The 20,316-nt window shown below is 35.5% G+C and overlaps 1 protein-coding gene across 1 annotated transcript in view; it reads right to left on the bottom strand.

Moving 5' to 3' along the window:
• The window catches only part of LOC124157230, a 126,797-nt gene that overhangs the window by 59,701 nt on the left and 46,780 nt on the right, over nucleotides 1-20,316 (bottom strand). Inside the window, 1 exon segment of the mRNA XM_046531791.1 lies at nucleotides 5,099-7,419. Coding sequence (XP_046387747.1) covers nucleotides 5,099-5,207 — 109 coding nt within the window. The 5' untranslated portion in view covers nucleotides 5,208-7,419.

The following is a 20,316-nucleotide window of genomic DNA, read 5'->3' as shown; positions in this document are numbered from 1 at the left end:
TAAATAATACTGCTCAATTCTTTCTTTCGTCCATATTTTGGAAACATCAGGGGGTCGGAGGGTAAACCACTGTTTAGTGATCGTCATAGGTGACCTGATTGCAACCGTAAGGCAATGATGTTTTGATGTTGGAATCGATTGGGCATAAAATTGATTCAGCTTAGTTTTACGAGGTCCATCATTTTTATCATCACCGCCTTTGCTGAGTAAAAATTCATCAATAGGCTCTGTCATCAAAAATTACTAACTTCTTCCACCGGTTTAAAAAAATCCATCGTTGCCAACGTATGTACATGTCACATTCCATACAAGAAACTGCTAACTCACAATGCTAGGTTAGCATTTTGTGTTTAGAATTGTATATCTATTTGCTTTTCAAAGTAGCATCAGCTGCGGAAAATTACAAAAAATGATTGATTTCCTACAAAATGGTAAGAATTTTAGCTGATCCATTGGCCATTAGATGATGAATAACTTTTAAAGTTTTTGCCAAAGGTTTTACCTGGTGAAAGACTCGAGAAGCATTCAGTGAAGAATTTCCTCATGAAAGCCACAAGTTTACAATCGAATCCAATGTCGATGATGACCAAAGAAAATTAGAGGGTAATCGATACATGCATCCTAATGCGTGAAAATCGCGACGATTGACTGTTTTCCATTGCCAGAGGTCTTCAACTGTTGACGATCGTCCCTAGTCAAATTCCAACAAAAACCACCATTTACATTGAAATTTTGATGAAGTATAAATCACCTTAAATGGAAAACAGAGGTTGCCATGACAATTTTTTGACGTTTACACGTTTTGACCAAAAACTTATAAAACCTGTGAATCCAACTGAAAATATATAAAATATAAAAGCTTAAAAGTTTATGCTCTTCCATTGTGTTTAACACGATGCTTATTATGATATAAAAAGCCATATATCTACCATATGGTATTCAAGTTTAAAGTTTATGATTAATGATATATTCATGAAGAGGATTTGTAAAATTGCCTGTTTCAAACCGAAAAAATTAACCTGGATGGGCTCACAAATAAGAGAATGAGGCTTAACTGGTGAAGCCATTACTTTTTTTTTATAGTCATTGCTTTGGCAAGCTAAACCGTCAAGCTTCACAAGGCTCAACTTAGTAATTGCAACTGCAGCGTCAAACAAAAATGTCATGCTGCTGTGCACTGAAAGAGAAGAATTTAGGCCCGCGCCCAACTTTTAATTAAAGCAGAAGGTTGATGGTGAGGATATTGCGTCAATCAAGCCAACAGACGCCCGATATCAACAGCGCGGAGAGCGAAAAATAAAAAAAAGATCAGCTTCAATACGAAACACGAGCACTCGTGTATAAAACGTGGATTACAATGGTCGGTTGAATGAGTCATCCAGCAATCAATCCATCGACGCCACGTCAATTTCGATTTGCCATCAAATTAGAACTCAAAATCTAGCTGGCAGAATTCGCGCTTCAAGGGTGTGATTTCCATCCTTTTACATTTGGACTTGCAATTACTTGTGGTAAAACTGCAATAATTACAATTTAAAGGATACTGAGTATATTCTTAAATCGCTTTACCATAGTTTTCAATCTTTAATTCCTAATACGACCATAATTTATTATACAAGTTGTAATTTGAAGATAGTTCGACCATATATGCTTTCTTGATGGCTGAATCGCCTTAATTCTACTCTTTATTATTATTATTATTTTTTTTCCTGTAAGAGGAGTCATAATAATTCTGTTTTTCATTCAAAATATTGAGTACTAGTTTTGAAATAGACTCCTCCTCAGCACTAGGCATATAGAGTGATTGGCAAATAGTCTGCAGCTATAAAGTTATTTAAACCTAAAATTATGTTACTTCTATGTCGCTCCGAGGGTATATGGTCTTCTTAAGTGCAGTTCATACGACGTTACTCATCAAGAATATGAATATTTCGAATGTGCTTCGGTAAATGCTTTCTTATAATTCAAAGAAGTATAAAATAAAAAATCAAGAATGATATATCTGATTCACTTGTGTATCCCAATATAATTAAGCCATCAAAGATTTCCAAAATCTTGGAAGTATCGTCAGGTTTTCTAACCATACAGCTACTTTTTTTAACAGAGGAACGAAAACAATTGAAAAGTGAATGTTTTACTGTAATGTATTTCATAAGGGGTAGAATTTGAAGCCAAACTCTCCGTTATTAAATCATAAATTTTCATTTCCACACACCAATTCAAAACTCAAAAACCGACCGTGATTTCAATATTATGTTATTTTCAAGGATAACCTCTGTTGGTCGGTTTATGAAACTTGAATTAAAATGTGGAAATAGCAATTTGAGCTTTTATCATGGATATATCAAACTTCCAAAAAATCAAGCCTTAAACAATGCTATACGTTCCAAGCTTTCCAATATCAATGAAGTTATAAACCAGATGTATTTTATTGTTCATAAGGTGAAAAAATCAACAAGTGAGAAGGAGCAATAAAGTGTATTGAAACCTTTTTGTTTCATAAAATTTCCGAAAAATAGTTTCATTTGACACAGCAGTAAAAAGTATAATTAGATGTTTGTATCGTAAAACATTCATTAATGGAAATCGCAAAATAACATTACGGGGAAAACTACTTTTTTGTTTCATTCTATGCCTAAAAAACTATTTGAATGCGTCTATTTGTAGCTTATGATTAAAGAGTATGACTGAAGCAGTAGCATCAGATGGCTCGCAAGATTTTAATTGCAAACAAAATAATTACAAAAAATTTATTAAAAAGTATAAATATAGGTCTGTATCGTAAAACATTCAGTAATGGAAATCGCAAAATTACATCACGGAGAAAATTACTTTTTTGTTTCATTTTGTGCCTAAAAATCTATTGAAATGCATCAATTTGTAGCTTATGATTTACAGCGTATGACTGAAGCAGTAGCATCTGATAGGTCGCAAGATTTTAATTGCAAACAAAATAATTAAAGAACATTCACAAGTTCTGGCGGAAATAAAGTGAAAACGTGGAGAGAGGGCGATATATAGAGAGACTGTTGAAAGATGGGCTTTGACAGAGCAGGGGCCGAGGGAATTCCTCGTAATCACTTCATCCCATATCGCTGGATTAAACGCCGGAGAACTCGCGCGGAGGAAATGGAGCATCCGCGCGAGTGACGCAGAAAGAGGCGGGAGGAAACGCGATTTCCGCCGCAAACGACTCTCGAATATATATCGATGATCGATATTCAATCGATAGGGATGTGAGTGGCGATGGTTATATATATATGTATATGGATAAGTATATATATATATATCACGGCTCCTCTAAATGGGCGAAACAGGTTGATGACGAACTTTTTTTCGTGCTTCCTCTTTAATCAAACTTATGGCCCAAATATTTTTTCCACACGTGGAAAAACGTCCTCGTTCACCGATCGCCCCTTTAATGGTTTTGACCAAACTTCACATTTTACTCTCTAAAAGGATCGATATTTTGGTAACAGCTGATGATGTAACGTATTTTCGTTCTTTGCCTCAGGGATTTTCAATTTTGCTCCTCACCATCCTTTGATAAAAATATTCGCTGCAATATCTTTTTCAAAAAGCTAACTCATGCATTGCTAGGGTATATTTACAAAATTTAGTTTAGATGTGTTTGGTGAGTATATCTCTTTGGTTTGAGGGAAAAGATTACTGAAAACCCTTTTGACGCCCTTGGAACAGATAGAGGCTGTTGGGTCCATTACGAGAACATAGAGTATTAACGAGATCAAACGGATGGGAATCATTAGTTTTTTTTTTTGTTATTTAATTTTAAAATTCCAAGTCCAGCACATGAGATATGAGAGATATATGCTATAGAGTTTACGGCTTCAATTATTGGAAGCCTCACTCATGCACGCATGCTATTTTTCAAGTCGTATTTCTCCACATGTCCACGGGCAATGGTACTTCATTTATTACGGTTTCTATGTACGCCACTATCAAGTAAAAATATGGTGATTATTGTAAATGGGAAAATTGTTTTAAAGGAGGGTTAAATTTCAATCAGAAAATTGGAATAAGTTATTACATATCTCTCTCGGAAATAAGGACCTACCTACGACAGTGACCGCTGATGACGTCTACTTACTGCTACACGAAATTGTCTCTTTTAACAGATATTTCATCCCTGTGATGGTATCAATGGTATCTGAACTATAATCTAACTATAATACAAACTATTTAAAACTATAATACAAAAATGGTATAAATCCAGCTTCAACCCAGAAAAATATGAGATTTTCGAAAAATTACATTCAGAAAATTGGAATAAGTGATTAGCTATCTCGGAAATAAGGACCAACCTACGAAAGTGACCGCTGATAACATCTACTTACTGCTACACGAAATTACTTTAAGGCACTGTTGTAGTAATGGCGGAGAATAACCAACGAATTACATTTGTTTCTCTAACAGGAACTACATGTATAGTAGATAATTTAATTTTTACCAAATTCAGTTGATTACCAAATGGAATTCGTCTTGACCCACGGCTATTCTAAAAGATTTACAGAGGTTCAAAATTGACTGCGGAGGACACCGAAATTTGAACAATCTTGAGCCAAAAATACAAATATTAATTTCTATGAATTAAGTGCGGCGCGACCGTAGTTGGACCGATCGACGCACGATGTACTTTTTGAAAAATATGTAAAATTACCGCAAAAATACAATTTAAATACATAATTTTATTTGTACTTCCACCAAAAAGAAATAATTAATAAGAAATTTATAATTTTACAGAATTAAACAATTAATTTGACTTCGATTTTTGAGGGTGAAACCGTCTTTCTTACATCAATCTAACAGATACTTTTGACCGTATATAGGCAACAATGCGAAATATCCGCTAGAATATTTCACCTCTTTCAAAAAACATTCATCCAAATTCTTCTTGTAATCCACAGATTCCATCGAAATCATGCTAGAACGTTTTATAAATGGGTCACTTCGATTATAAATCCGGGATTTGTTGAAAAAAATTAAGTAACCATAACGCGCGGCGCCAATTGGCGAATAAGGGGTTCCAACTCCGGTTCACCCTTAAGTGCAATATAGTAGTCAATAACTCTGTACTCACTGTTTCCGTCGACATAGATGGGCGTCCAGGCCACCTGCGTCTTCCCCTCTTGACCGATGTAGACCAGTGCTAGGAAAACTGGGATGATGAACCCCTTCCAAATAGCCATTTTCTTTGTTCTTTTTGAAACACAGTTCCAGAGATGAAAGTTTTCAACCACTCGTAATGATGTCAGGTAGTCACTCACACTCACTGATTTTGAGACATTCCATAGAATGGAGTTCCGCTCATTTTAAATCTTGTACGTGGTATTATTCCAAGTGATCACTTTCAAAAGTATCAAATTTATAAATTTTCACTGTGAGATAGTTAATAACCTGGACTTTTAATTCACACTGCTTTACACTTTTCGTTTCTTAAAATGTCAGGAGCTTATTTACGCTGGCAGCTGGACATTATTACTTGTAATTACTCCTATTTTAAAGTCCTATCTCAACTTAGGCGTTCATAGAATGGATTCAAGAATAACGTGAAAAATCAACATAAATGACTACCATCTTTCATTAGCTCAATAAAATATTCTCTTGGGAGTTACGCTGATAACAAAAAACTGGTGCAAACTACCACTTAGCTTTCACGAGGATTCATGTGATTGATAATCGTTGTCTCTCGACTTTATCTTAGGGGATAGATAACCGAGTCAATTTGGATGTGAAAATTGGAAAAATGGATGATATTCAGTTGGATTAATGTGGATATGATTTAAAATATTCTTCACACGCGTGATAGAAACTGTCAACAATCAACAACGATACGAAAAGATGCTGAAACGTTGCTACCACGCATCGTCATCGGTATTTTCGTTTTAAAAGACTTTCTTACTGAATCTCATTCATCTGTTTATTTTATTTATTGCTTTTCATTCTATGAGATAAAACTAGAGAGGTAATTTTTAACAGAAGTACTTTAAAAAAATAATTTTCCGCTCTCATCCTTAGATTTTTATTTTCAAACAAGCCGTAACTTGCTCCTTCTAAATGGGGATATTTATAAAACGATGATGCACCTAAAATTAGCTTGAAATAGGTTAAATGGTGCACTCAACTGAAACTCTTTCTTTCTTTTCTGAATGAGCGGAGAATGGGCAGCAGAATGAGGCCTACGAGACAAGATATTTCAATCTTTGTTTGACAATTAAAGCGATTTCAAAATTCTCGAAATTATCAACTTTTACTTCATCTGTGTTCCAAAATAAAACGTTTAATCTTTCATCATTCCATCATGACGAATAGACCCTTCACTGATATGAAGGTATCATGCACTAATATAATCAGGTTAATGAAGAGTGAAAGGGTGACAAATGGGACGCATATTGTGAAATATTTTTCAATTAGCTGGGAAAATACCTGACAATAGGTAAGTGCTCTGTTTGAATTTTAGAAAATGCAGTCTCTCAATGGTGACAGTTTCTTGAACAAATATTCAAATTAGAATCCTATGTGCGCTCTGTTTTCATAACAACTCTGTTCATGAGAATGAATCTTGGAATAAAAATAGAGGAACTACAAGAAAAATACCGAAGGTTCATTTTCGTCGTTAATTTGATCATATCGCAGCCTATTTACCGGATAAACTTAAAGTAAAACGCACCCTGTGTGATATAATAGTTACCAAATATTGGCATGGACGCAATGATCTAGAAGTAAGTATATCATGGTCTCAAATTAAGAGGCACAACTCTGTTACCATATGATTATCAGTTATTCTACCTCTCATGATTCATCGCTGAATGATTTTACGAGTTCCTTCATGTTAAGCATTTGTATAGCAAACATTTTCTTCGGGTAAACTAATTAATATATCCTATTATAAAATCCTAATTTCGACTCTCGTTAATGTTTCGTCGTTCAGTAATCTTCACTAAGCACTACTTTTTGTTAATTCATATGAATACCGCGCTCATATGTATATATCCAGTTCAATGAACTGCAGGAAAACTTGTGGCGTAAAAAAGAAAGTACCTTTTTAGCTCCACTGAGAACTTCTTGAATCGTCACTCAAAGCAATGGAATGTCACACACTTCAATTGAAATGATCCTTGATATTCCGCGTCACACGGGAATAAAGTCATAGAATGGCAGCCCCAGGTGTGGAGAGGTTAAACCCTGGGAGTAGCACTGACGACACAAGGGCTCTAGCCTCGGGCAGAGCGCATGACTCCGTCGAGACTCCTTCGAACGGGGCTAGCAGCGAAGGGTGACAGACGCACCGCCGTGCCGCTGACTGCGTTGGATTCCTACGGGAGGGAGTGTAGGCTTCGCACGCTGGGATTCTTCGCCTCTCCCCCTCGAGACCTGCTTTTTACGATGACACGATGGTACCTGCTAGGGAGAAGGGAGAGAGAGACAGATAAAAAGTTGGAATTAGTGCCTAGACGATAAGGTACTCTACTTCGACGACAAGCTTCACAAATAATATCACATTTTCCCTTTCCTTAACCAACCGTTAAATTAAGGTGAACATTAAAAGTTGCAGTGACACACCTTTTTGGAATTGTCTTATATTTTTAATTGTAATCATTATACATTTTATTTTAATTTTATCGCTGTGGTGTATGAATTTGTCTTAGTTAAAACCAGATGATTTTTAATATTCTGAAAAAAGAAAGAAAAGAAATGAGTGTCAAATCAGAAAGAATATCCTATTCATTTCAGAGTATAGTAACCGACACTATAAAATTCCTATTTATTCTAAGGAAAGAATGGTTATTTTTTATTTCATGGTCGATTTAGAATAAGTAGAATTAAAATGTAACCATTTTCCCATTCAACACGGTTTCTCCCAGTTATCGACCCCATAAACTAAGAAAAGTGCTAGTAGATATTGTTAAAGTTTTTTCCTTCATAAAATAAAATAATTCATTGCACCTTCGACCTGAATGTGCAAACAGCAATCCTCGCAAATCAGATGTATCCTACTGAAAACAATGCGGGCGAAAAGCGCGAAGTTTGGATAGACGCCGGCTGGCGACCCATACTCTCCGACTGCTCGGCGGCGCAATAGGTAATGCAAAGTCATTACAAGTAAGCGCTGACACTTAAGGAGATGTGAATTTTGCGCGATAAAGATAGAAAACAGCACAGTTATCATCCAATTCCCAGCTGTTTTCGTCCCAACAGCTTTTCCAACGCCCACCGCGTCAGTTCCATATATACCCAATAAGTTAAGCTAGCGTGCAAAAAATTAGTTCTTCTACATCAAGCTTGAATCGGATTGACATAATTGAATAAGAAACTTGTGATATTAGCAACGGACGTTAAAAAGTTTAAAAAAAAATTTGAATCATGGTTAATTTTGAACGAGTATCTACCCATAAATATCGCAAAAAAAAACATTTTACGGCTATCGTTAAGATATGCGAAAATTAAAATAATATCAGGAACATTTTTTGTTTCCTGCCTTCCTCACTCAGTAGGTGACTCACCCCGATGGCTAGTTATGATAGGTAAGGGCAGAGCGCATTTGAAACTTAGAAACAGACATGTAGATGTCCCACATACAGGGAGGGTGGGAAAGTTCCTTTTCCCGGGACACATTGAACTTAGAGGATTTTTGCTTTGGTTCTCTGAAGACATCCGCCGAGATATTTGCCTGGGACCGTTCTATCAGTAACCCAACGCCCTCCCCCCTGTGTTACCATACTCTCCATGAGGAGAAATTAATTATTACAAAAGTTAATTCGCTGAGGCTTCATTGTAATACTTTACATTTTCCCCTCTTAAATTTTACTCGCCATTGATTTTCTAATGCATTAAAAAAATTTCCACTTATTTTCTATGGCAGGATTCAAATATTGATAGCAATTATTGCATATAAAGAACTCCAAAAAAATCTGAATAAAAATAATCCAGATTCTTTTTATATGAGGAGATTTATATTTATATCTATATCTCCGCCTTATATAGTTTTCCATTTATTACTCGTATTCTATCCTTCCATATGGATGAGTACAAAGTAAATATGGAGAGGATGAAAAGAAAACTATGGAAGAAGATGGGAAGTGGATTGTATGGGGTCATTTTCCGCTTTGCACGGCTCTAGGGCACAAACCCAAGCGTGAGCCATAGCCCGGCCTTGCTCCGTCTCCCCTCAAGCACCGTTTCTCATTTCCACAGCCATCTATCCTTCTCCACTATATTTGCTCCCCATGCTGGCTTCCATTTCTTCTACGTCCCAAATTTTGCAGCCCAAGCCCTTTTTACAACCCATTCCCTTCTATCAAGCTTTCTTCATTACGCAGTATTTCCGAGTGGGCGTCAACCTCTTCTTATTCTTTCATTCTCATCAGGAAGTGAAGAAAACCATCTTCTTTTTCTTTTTCGGAGATCACTCTTCACCTACTTCTTCTTCTCACTTGTTTCCCTCTTAACTCTTTATTGAGACTTTCATTTTAATACTACTCATTTTCCTCTATTACATTTTACGGTGGCTTCCAACCCCATGGATTCGGGTTCTCGGCGGCGGCGGAGAAATTTTATGTACTGCATGATCCCTGATTTAGTGTTAAGTGGAGGGAACTTCAATCAATAGCGATGGTAACAGGATTAGTTGAGAGATTCCATAAATGCAGAACACGATTAATATATATCTGATCTACATTAGTTATTATTAACGATGCATCAATGATGACTTGATATTTCACGGGAAGGAACAATACAAGGATTGTGTCACTCCGTATGTCGGATGAGAATTTAAGCCGTGGTCCATTAGGTGCCTTTTGTTAAGAGCCGGCTAGTGCCCACGCCAGGTTTCTCTCGAAGCTTACTTCCCTACTCCTCCCTTAATGCACAAATGACCTCATCTGGCGGTATTTTTCTTCTATTTACCATGCCTTGTAACACTACCTGGATTTGAATAACCGCAGTTGAGATCAAGAAAATCGTAGTTCCAGCTGCTGGGAGAATTTTTTTTCCTCCACCATCTTACGCAATGAAATCCAACGCACGATCAATAGCTACTACACAGTCTCCTGCATTTCCCTTTGTTCTCCTCCCTACCCAATATTCGATTGGATCTTTATGCTTGAGACGGTTTCGCATTACCTCAGCCAGGGGCTTGAATTCAAAATAGTTAAAGAGAACCTTTTGATATTGTATTTTCTCTCTTTAAAGCCTTCCCGATCAGCAGTATGATGTTTGAATTATCTTTAGACATTTTAAATCCTTCCTCATTTATTACAAATACAAATTCATATTCAACGTAGAGTGTGTAAACGCCAAAATTCTCACAAAATTGATTACTGAGAGGAGGTATCATACCACAATTATTTATTGTAATTTTGGTAACAAGCATATTAATAAAAAATAAATGTGGCTAGAATACGTTGACATAGATAATTCAAAGATAATTATTAAAAAATATGAGGGCTACTCAATATTTCTAATACCTTTATTTTGAATTTAACTAGAATCTGAGAAGCTTTACTGGCAACCTCGATGTCACAGCAACTTTAATAATTTTTGTTATTATATTTACAAAATAAACACGCTTACCATAATCAATACGATTCCTCTGCTTTCATGAGCAGGAGTTCATAATATGTAGACATTTTTTCATAGCCTGTGCTTTGGATTTGGTACCTAACATCGGGATGTGACCATTCAATATCCTATATTCAGCCATCAAAACAAGATTTAAAATGCCGATGCGATAGCAAAGGATATTGATCTCGGCAATATGGCTTAAAAATCAAAGTTATCGCTGGGAAAGATGCGAACACATCCTATCTACTCCAAAGGTCGACACCAAAAATGTCCTTCTCTACGTATGCAGCATCCACTTCAAAGGATATGGGACCCTAAAAGTCGGCTATACCTTTCGAATTCAGATGCCAAGTCCCCAATTCTTACGCTCACTGCTTCTGATATCCCTCCTTTTCCTCTAGCCATATTTCCTTTTACTGTCGGCATCCTTATTTTCCCCTTCAAATCCGCGTCCCTTCCTTTCACTACCGTATTATTTGGTTAGGGATTCTCCGCTGTTTCCTATCGTCCACTCGCAGCCGTGGAATCACCAAAACCTTCGACCACTCTCCCTTTCCCCAAATTCCCATTCTGGCTTCGTTTCGTCGACCTTTTTCCCTCTCCACCATTTATACTATACTTTTTTCCTCTCTTAATTTCTCTCATTTTTTCTATTAATAATTTTCAAAATTTTTTTTCTGAATTGAAAGATTTCAGTTTTTCCCTGCAAATTTCATGAAATAAGACAGGAAGACTGTCTCCGCTATATATTTCTAAGAATAATTCTCAAGCTCGATTTTCTGCATTGAAAGATTTCAGTTTTTCCCGACGATCTTCACGAAAGAATATTCTCCTGGTCACTGTCTTCTTGTGTGTATCAACGTTTCGGATAATGACTGATTTATCTAATCTCAAGGCGTTTAAATTCTAAGTTTATATTTTCGTTCTGCAACTGACGAGATGTCTGAAAGATAGTCTCATTCCTAAATCTGGATTTTTTTAAGGATTCCAACGATAAAATCAACGCTAACAGAAGCTGTTGCAATTCATTTAAAACACAAGTAACTCGTAAGCTTAACGACTCTCAAAATCTCTTTTTTTTTTAAATTAACTCTGATTAAGAAACTGAATGTGTCCTTTACGTTAGTACGATAGTAAAAAAAAACCTGATACGAAAATATTTCCAATATTTTACCATGGGGAAATAAATGAGAAATTATGATTTATTAGTGGAGTATAAGCCTGGAATTTACTCCTAGACTGACATCCGACGCCGACAATTTACTCCACCATTGGTCACTAGATGGTGATACAAATTTTTCCTATATTTCGTTTCATAGGTGATGTACATTTGCAAGATATTTATTGATAAAATTAGTTTCCTAGTAATACCAAAAAGAAATTTAGTTTTAAGGCCTGTTAATAAATTTTAATTTCAAAATGAATATACATCAATAGTCCGAGTCAGAAAGTCTAGTACCTATCATGAATAGATTCCCTATGTTATTTCCAAGGACAACAGCTGAAGGCCCTGAAGAAGTCGTCACTATTTTTAGCGTTCCTATTGCTAAAATCATAAATATCTACGCACAAATATGGCTACGGGACCCTTAATTCTCAGTTCCCCATTCCCTTTTTGCCTATACACTTACACATTGAACGTTTAAAGTTGAAGTAAGCGGGAACTAGATGATTCTGATTGCAATTTGATTTTTCAATTTATCCTTACTTTAATATCAACCGGTATGATCAGAAAATGATGAAGTTCTTTCTCTTTTCCATTTTTGCTGTCCCAACTTTTTTATGAGCTCGATTACAATTTTTCCATCGTTTCATTATCTTATAATCCACAAGTGAGGGATCATTTTAAGAAGGGTTTCCTGAAATCTCAGAGCCACCTATGGACTTAGCAACTTGATCAAGTTCTAATATTTTCCAAATTCGTATGACATGCTCACTTTTTTTTATCATCCTACCCTTATAGATGAAGAATTTGAGGAAGTGGTTGGTGAAGTGGTGATATCCTACTCATTTCGAGTCTCTCTTTGAAACGCATTTGCACAGGGACTGTAATTAAAATTACTTGCTGGCATTAAAGTCCTTTGCCAGCTTCTTAAAAATTAATCTTTAACTATTATTTCAGAGCATCATCTTCAAACCCTAAAATTTTACGAAACGTACTAGAGGAATTCTAACTAAAAGCAATTATTTACAGTTATGAATCAAATCAACAAAATTTCCAAATTATATCGAACATATTATATCATAGAAAAAATATCCTAAAACCAATCTGCCACTTCTCGGTATATATATTCAGTACATAGATATGGGTATATTTAATCAATACTGCAAAAGAATTTGCAGTGAGCCCACACAGAAATTAAAAAAATTACTTCCCTTATAGGAATCTTGAGCAGAAAAAGTTTATAAATCAAGAAATAATTAGTAATTTTTTTAATCAAACACTATCGGTTTTTAAGCTCCGTGCCTTTTCTCAAGATATTTAAAGTACCTAACTAGAAAACACTAAGTATAAAAAAAAGCAAAATCTAAAAAATACCACCGCAAAAATGTACAATAAAAATATAGTATTAAAGAGCGTACAAATACAAAACCCAATACTTGAATTTATACCTGATTTTAGAATTCACATAAGTTTTCTACAAACGGTGAAAAATACCATGGTACGAATACTGAAATATTTTTATCTGCTCTATGGAAATAATTTTATCTGCTCGTGTCTACAATACTTCAGGGTAAAATATTCCTCCTTCATTTTTGGTTGCTGGAATAAACTAAACGCTTGGTCACTCGAGTATACAGCATTCGATCTGCCACAACCGTAAAAAGGTTTATATAAGGCGAGACTAAGAACCAGTCATGCCGAAGGAAAATTTGGGTATGTTCGAGGAATTAGCGACGCACAATCTGTTTATTCTAAAGGGAATACCCTTGGGCGGAGTGATATTTACAGATGGCGGGACGAGAGAGTAGGCGCTTTCCCGGAGGGCAATGGAAGAAGGTTAAGAGAGATACATTACCATATAGTTTGGGCAGGGCAGTTCTTTTTCTTATCCGTTTCCTTGGAAGCCCCAAGGGATTGTGCGAAGATTACGTTTAGTTCCAAAAGGAGCGCCTTGGCATAAGAAAATATGTACTGCGGCCTGGACAAACGGTAAGTCTCAAAATATGCTCACAGAAAATTTCCCCCAAGCGAATTATGAGAGGTTTCTTGGCTTGTACACATTAAAAATGATATAATTAATCCGTCTTGAGTTCAACAAACGAAGTGAATAACCTTCTAATTACAGTATAACTAAAAATTACATTATTATATTTAATTTTGGTGTTCTAGAATTATATTTTCTCAAATTTGGAGAAAATATATGTTGCAAAATAATGTTACACGTGATTTTCAATATTTCCCACTCAGGTAACTTGTGCACAACTACACATGCCAATTTTAATAGCCCCCAGTGACGAAATTTTCCATGAAAAAAAAAATGATTTGGCTCAGCCGGGATTCAAAACCATAATATCCAGGTTGCTGGTCAGGTGAGCTAGCTACTTGTTCGTAAAATCCAGTCTGAGATTCGCGCGAGAAGAGGAAAACTGGGAGGTGTAGCTGGTAAAACACCCTACCAGAAATCGAGAAAGTCGGATTCAAATCATGGCTAAACCAAATGATTTTTTTTTTCAAATTTCCTTGGCGTGAACAAAATCCAATTTAAAAAAAGAAACTTCACGCTAACATAATTGAATAAATATATAATCAGAAATCACATATTTATTTTTTAAATTTCCGTACGTTTTCCTATAAAAATACTTGTGATTTTTTTAATGCGTGTTGGTAGGAACAGATGACTCATTGAACGCGGTAAATAAAATGTTAAAAAATATACACCATTGACCTTAGAATCCAGTTTATGATCTTTAAATCGAAAATTATAGCATTTACATGTGACATGACAGCACTAATCACGACATCAAGTACATAGAGTATGCAAAAAAGTTGAGAATTTTAATTATCCAATAACTGAAATTACTATTGAACTGTTAGACTAACAATACCTCGGTCAGCGGAATAAAGGGAGATGTAGACACAATAAAAGCCCAAAGAAAATAAAAAGTGAAGCCACAATGACGACCTAAGTAAGATCTAAGGATGAAAAAATGTATGTTTTGCAGCCAGTGGCCAGTTATACTCTTAAATATAGGGGAGGATAGATTTCGCGCTGGCATAAAATAAAAAATGAGGATAATAATCGATCTGAAATAGAGAAAGTAGTAGATGCCAAGAATACTGGCTCCTGGGAGATTTACTGTACACGGAAGGGTAAAACAAAGAAGGATAAGTGGTTTTTTTATGCTCATTGAGAAAAAGAAATAGAGATAAGAAGTGGATTACGTGGTGCGGTAGGAAAGAAAACTGAAAAACGAGAAAACAACCGAAGAGAAAGGGGTCTCTCCTTTCCAAAGTGATAAACTGAAAATAAAATGAGATTAAACAAGCCAGGAATTATTATTACATGCGTTATATTCTATATAAATAAGCTGAAAAAGGCTTAATATTTAAAGTTAAAATTTTAATAGTAGGTAACATATTAATGAAAAATCGTAGAAGATCATAATTCATTGTGACACGACGGAATGTCAGCATTTGCCTTCATGGTGAAGGCATTAGAAGAGAAAGATTTCTCATCCCACTTTGCGAAGCGTATCCATAATAGCAGTTTACGTATTGCAAAAAGTAGATGCTGAAGGTTTTTGCAAAGCTATTGTTGTTATTTGTGTAAAATATTTATAAAACTATTGCGATGAAAGATATAGTTGTTTTACCCTATTTTCTCCCGGTATCACTCAAAATAATCTCTTAATGAATGTCAAAGATTTCAAAATTATTGGAAGTAAACGATTTAAACATATGTACACATCTGAAACTAAATTCAGAGTGCAATCCAAGCCAAAGATAGACTCATCAAAACAATGTTAACCATTCATAGCTTCATTTACGAAACACGTGATTATTGAAAGTTGTGGTGGCCTAAATCGGGTATTTTGGCCATGAGAGGCTTTCAAGTTAGATTTCTATCTCGAAAGCGAGGCCTATGGAGTCTCATGCTCAATCGATTACACTGATAAATTTCGATCAATATATCTTAAACCTTTGATATTTCGCCGTATTAGGAGGAGAGGATATTTTTTTTCCTTTCTCATCGAAGAAAAGAAAATTTCCCACTTTCATATTCTTTGTGTACGAATTCAAAAAAAGAAAAATATCTCACTAGAAGTTGGGAGATCACTGAATTTTTCGTTAAGTTGGACGCATAATTTTACGTCATTTAAAACTTAATTTCAACATGGCATCTTTGGAAAATAGTGACTGTTATTTAACACGAAAAAAAATCATCCCTCGTGAATTTAATGAACGAATTCTCAGAATCACACAGCTCTCACTGACTAATTACAGTATATTTCTCTTGAATTAAAGGCAATGGAACTTGTGGTTATTTTGCAAAAAAATATTTGTTGAATTTAAAAATACTACCCCCGATAGCCGCTAGTTTGAGAGTAAGTCAGGTAAAAGGAAGAGCATCATCCTTATACACTGTGTTTTTTTAATTTTTCTAATGCTATTTACACAGCGAATTAAAAACGATCAATGGTAATTACATTTGGTAAATTTGATAGGATTTTTTGTTTCTGCACAAATGTTTCAGAGTGAACTAATACTAGTATATTTTTCCCTAGTACACCCTGTGAAATATTACAATACCATGACTTGGCTCTGATATCAAAGACATTTCCTTCATCAATGGTCTAAGGGCGATCCTTTTTTTAAAATTTCCACTGATTTATTGCTTCCTCCGTGAACCTAATGTGATGGAATTTGTTGAATCTCAACCATATTTTTCATTTGTAATATTAATGTACTTGATAGCGATATTTCGTGTTTGAACACGTCATTCCAAAAATTTTTCTATGAATAAATGTGAATAAACCATTAATAATTACAGAATTGAATTTATTTATACCAAATCTTATTATCACTACCCCTTCTTTATTACTAAGCATGCTAATTGATGATGTACTTTTTAGATAGAGCTAAAAAGTAGGACGAAAAATTTCCTTATTATTTTAAAAGCACGAAGTAGCTCTATAGAATAAGGATATTTCTCCAAACAACCCTAGTTTTCAAGGATAAGAGGATACACTTCAAGCAATACATTGTGACTAAACAGAGAAACTGGAGCATATCAAATAGATCCTTAATTATGTCAGCTGCGAATGTCATCCCGCTGTTTTATCAAGTGAGTGGCAATTAAAAGTTGCCACATATCTCCTTGGACTACTTAAAAAAAAGTTTAAAAAATGTTTCTCACAGTACAGTTAGGTGGCGGGAAGGTTTTTCAGGTAAAAATAATGCAATAAAAAGAAAAATATGTCAACTTAAAATAAAATAAAACCTGAGCAGGTTAAAAATTATACCAAAACAATTCCTCTCTCATTTCATTCTTGGAACAATCGAATACCTATGGACATTCACAAACTTTATAATAGACTCTGACAGGAATTCTGCCACTTCCTATTAAATTCATTCCATTTTCACTTAGAACAACGCGATTGTAAATGAAGTTAGCTGACAGTCGCGTTCTCCAAATACCACTACCACTGTAAAGACAGACACAGTGCCTTAAAGAGTGACTCACGAAGAGCTACAGAAAATTATGGCAATATTTAGTTAGCGGCGGACTAAACTGAAATTTATTTTAAGGCTATCTTTAATTATAAAATAAATAGCGATTAATAATGCCGATGATTCAACCCTGATAATAATAATAATAGTAAAATAATAAAATATCTTTCTAGCAACATTTTTCGTTGATAAAGGGCCCGAATCAATGCAACTATTGACACTCATTACGGGATAAGAGGCTGTCTGCATTCAATTATTAAGGTTGTAACCTTAGCTGTCAGCGAACCTTAAAAACCTACAATAAGATACGACGCTTAACAGCAAATAATTATACAAGGACCTTTTTTTTTGCTTCGACGCATTACGGCGAAGAATATCAAAAGCTCAAATATTGTGACATTGATCGAGTGGATCGATTTCATATAAGTTATGTAATGATTCGTAAAGTAACATCATTTTAATCTTCTATGGACAGGTAATTATCTTGATGTTTTAAATTTTCATGACCGCTATTTCATTATAAAGAAACATCTCTGACACCAAGATCGTGACTAGTTAGCACCTAAATAAATAAGATTTTTTCTATGATGAAAGGCTCTTATCACAATCTATGAAAATAATTTCAGGAAAATAGTGACTCATGCTATATTAATATTATAATATTATCCTTATGAAGTAAATAAATATTGTATACATATATTACTATCGGTATCAATATCGGTTTTACCTCGATTCTCGATGTCTTATTTCATGCATTCAGCTGAAGTTTTCAGTGTCATATTTGACGTCAAAACTCATGGAACATACTAGCGCCCTATTTGAAGCATAGCCAAGATCAACATTCGCCGCATACAAATATACATCGACAAGTCAGTCAATCGGGAAAGATTCCAGCCAGCTTCTGGAATTGTTCCATTCACACACAAAAATTTATGACTATCCCCATAAGCTTTTATCGATATTATTTTACAGCTAGCACGCTTCTATTATTTGGCATTACCACATCATCTCTACGGCATAGCAAACATGCAGGTCAAAGTTAAAGACTCGGAGATAGTATATACTATGCAATGCACACCAAATCCGTTAGCTTATGACTCAACGTAAAAAAATGAAAACGAAAATGTATAGATGAAATTTAAACAGGGTGGAATGGATTCTGAGATAACTTTTTTAAAATCTCACTATCGGTTGAAGGGGTTCACCCTTGACCCGCTTTTGAAGAACGGATATTGGAGGTTGGCTTGCCTGGCTTGTGACTGCAGAAATGTGCGCGGCCGCGGGTCATAGGAAACGCTTGTGGACAAAGGAGATAAAACGGATTTATTTTTAGCATAAATTATGGGTAAATGAAGGGAAAAATATTCATTTTTCGAATGCGTATGAGCGCTTTTATACTCTAACTTACCTCCTATCAGGCTAAGTATTCCTTTTAGGATCACTATGGGCGTGCTAGAAATTATGTTATAGAATACGTATAACGCAAATGTCATGAAATTTGGTCGAATAATTTTCCATCCATGTAGCTTCTGAAAGGGCATATGTTTATTTTAATATCTAGCAGAAATATTGGGATATCAATACTGAAGTCCACAACTTTAGATACCTTATGCGTAAGGTTTTGATATGCACTCAAATCGTGTTATCTCTTTTAATTTTCGGTCCGTAAAAAATATATATAAAATTTAAAAAGATAATAAAATGACGCATAGCCCCTTATCTCAGCCCTTCCTCCGGATTGGGAGACGGGCAAGGAATCAAAGAAAATTCACAGTTTTATCCGTAGCATTTTATTAAATTGGATGCAAACATCAACTTCGGTTTCCCTGCAGATAGCTAATTGGTTGAGATCAGATGCACAAATTTATTAAAGCCACTTCTCGATTCTCATGGTTGGATAGATGCGTAGGCTTTGGGGTGCACGCTTTTGCGGGCTCTTTAAAAACACAATGGGAAAGGTCCCACAGTTGGGCTTGTTAAATTCGGCTGTTGGTCTCGATTTGTACGTGTGGACAGCAAATGCGAATCACTGCAAAGGGAGTACAAATCGATTGAGGCGTCGATTTAATCTATTAGCGCAGTAGAACTTTGTTCCATAGGTATGTATATATCGCAAGCGGCAATCAATAATTTATCTACGCCGGGAAAGAATATAATAACGAGGGCTGATGTTTTCAACCTACGATTGCTCAGCAATATTTCCATACAAGTGACGGGTGGATACTGCGAGCAAAAGGCTCCTGCGCGTCCTCCATACCACAAGATCAAATGTTTCTCAGAATAAGTTGTCAGCATCATGTGAGTAGCAATCTTATTAACAAGTTCGCTTCAACTGACTCTCCTTGAAAGTATGAACTGAGAAGCAACAGCCAGCTGCAATAATCTCGCTGAAAGGCTTTATCTTGGACATACGATCTTGATCTTGGTGCCGATAAAAAGAAGAAAAAAATTAAAATCAATTGTGGTTAGAGATGATACGGATTCAATATGACATACCTGAAACAACGCAACAATTAATTCACCAAAAATCACCTCAGTCAAGAAAATTCAGGCGATCCTTCAACGATAGAAAGTTTGTGCTACCGTATTTTGGGATCAAAAAGGTATATTGCTGGGAGATTTCATGCAGCCGAGGACAAAGGTATATGCTGTTGCTAAGTGTGAACATTACAACGAGAGCTATCCTCTCAGCGCTGGTCCAGCCCCACTACTCCTAGAGCAATTCCAATGGGATACTTTCGATCACCCGCCGTGCATTCTCAACCTTCGAGCGTCGTGTTACTTCCATCTTTTCACAAGTACGAGAATGTGGTTTGGAGGGAAGCGTTTTCAAAAGGGTGATGAGCTTCAGGGTAACGGAAGAATCATTGAATGTCATTAACGGTAACGTTTTATGAAGAAGGTATTGTAAAGCTTGACCTATGCACGACCAATGCCTCAATAGCCCAGGCTAGTATATAGGAAAGTAATCGAAAGAGTACTTAATATCTAGCGATGAAATAATTTTGATGAACCACTTTGTCTTTTATTCATGGCCCATCGGAAGGCTAGAAAAAATA

The sequence above is a fragment of the Ischnura elegans genome, chromosome 4 (assembly GCF_921293095.1).
Source record: "Ischnura elegans chromosome 4, ioIscEleg1.1, whole genome shotgun sequence".
Lineage (NCBI taxonomy): Eukaryota > Metazoa > Arthropoda > Insecta > Odonata > Coenagrionidae > Ischnura > Ischnura elegans.
This window is presented reverse-complemented; position numbering and strand designations above follow the sequence as displayed.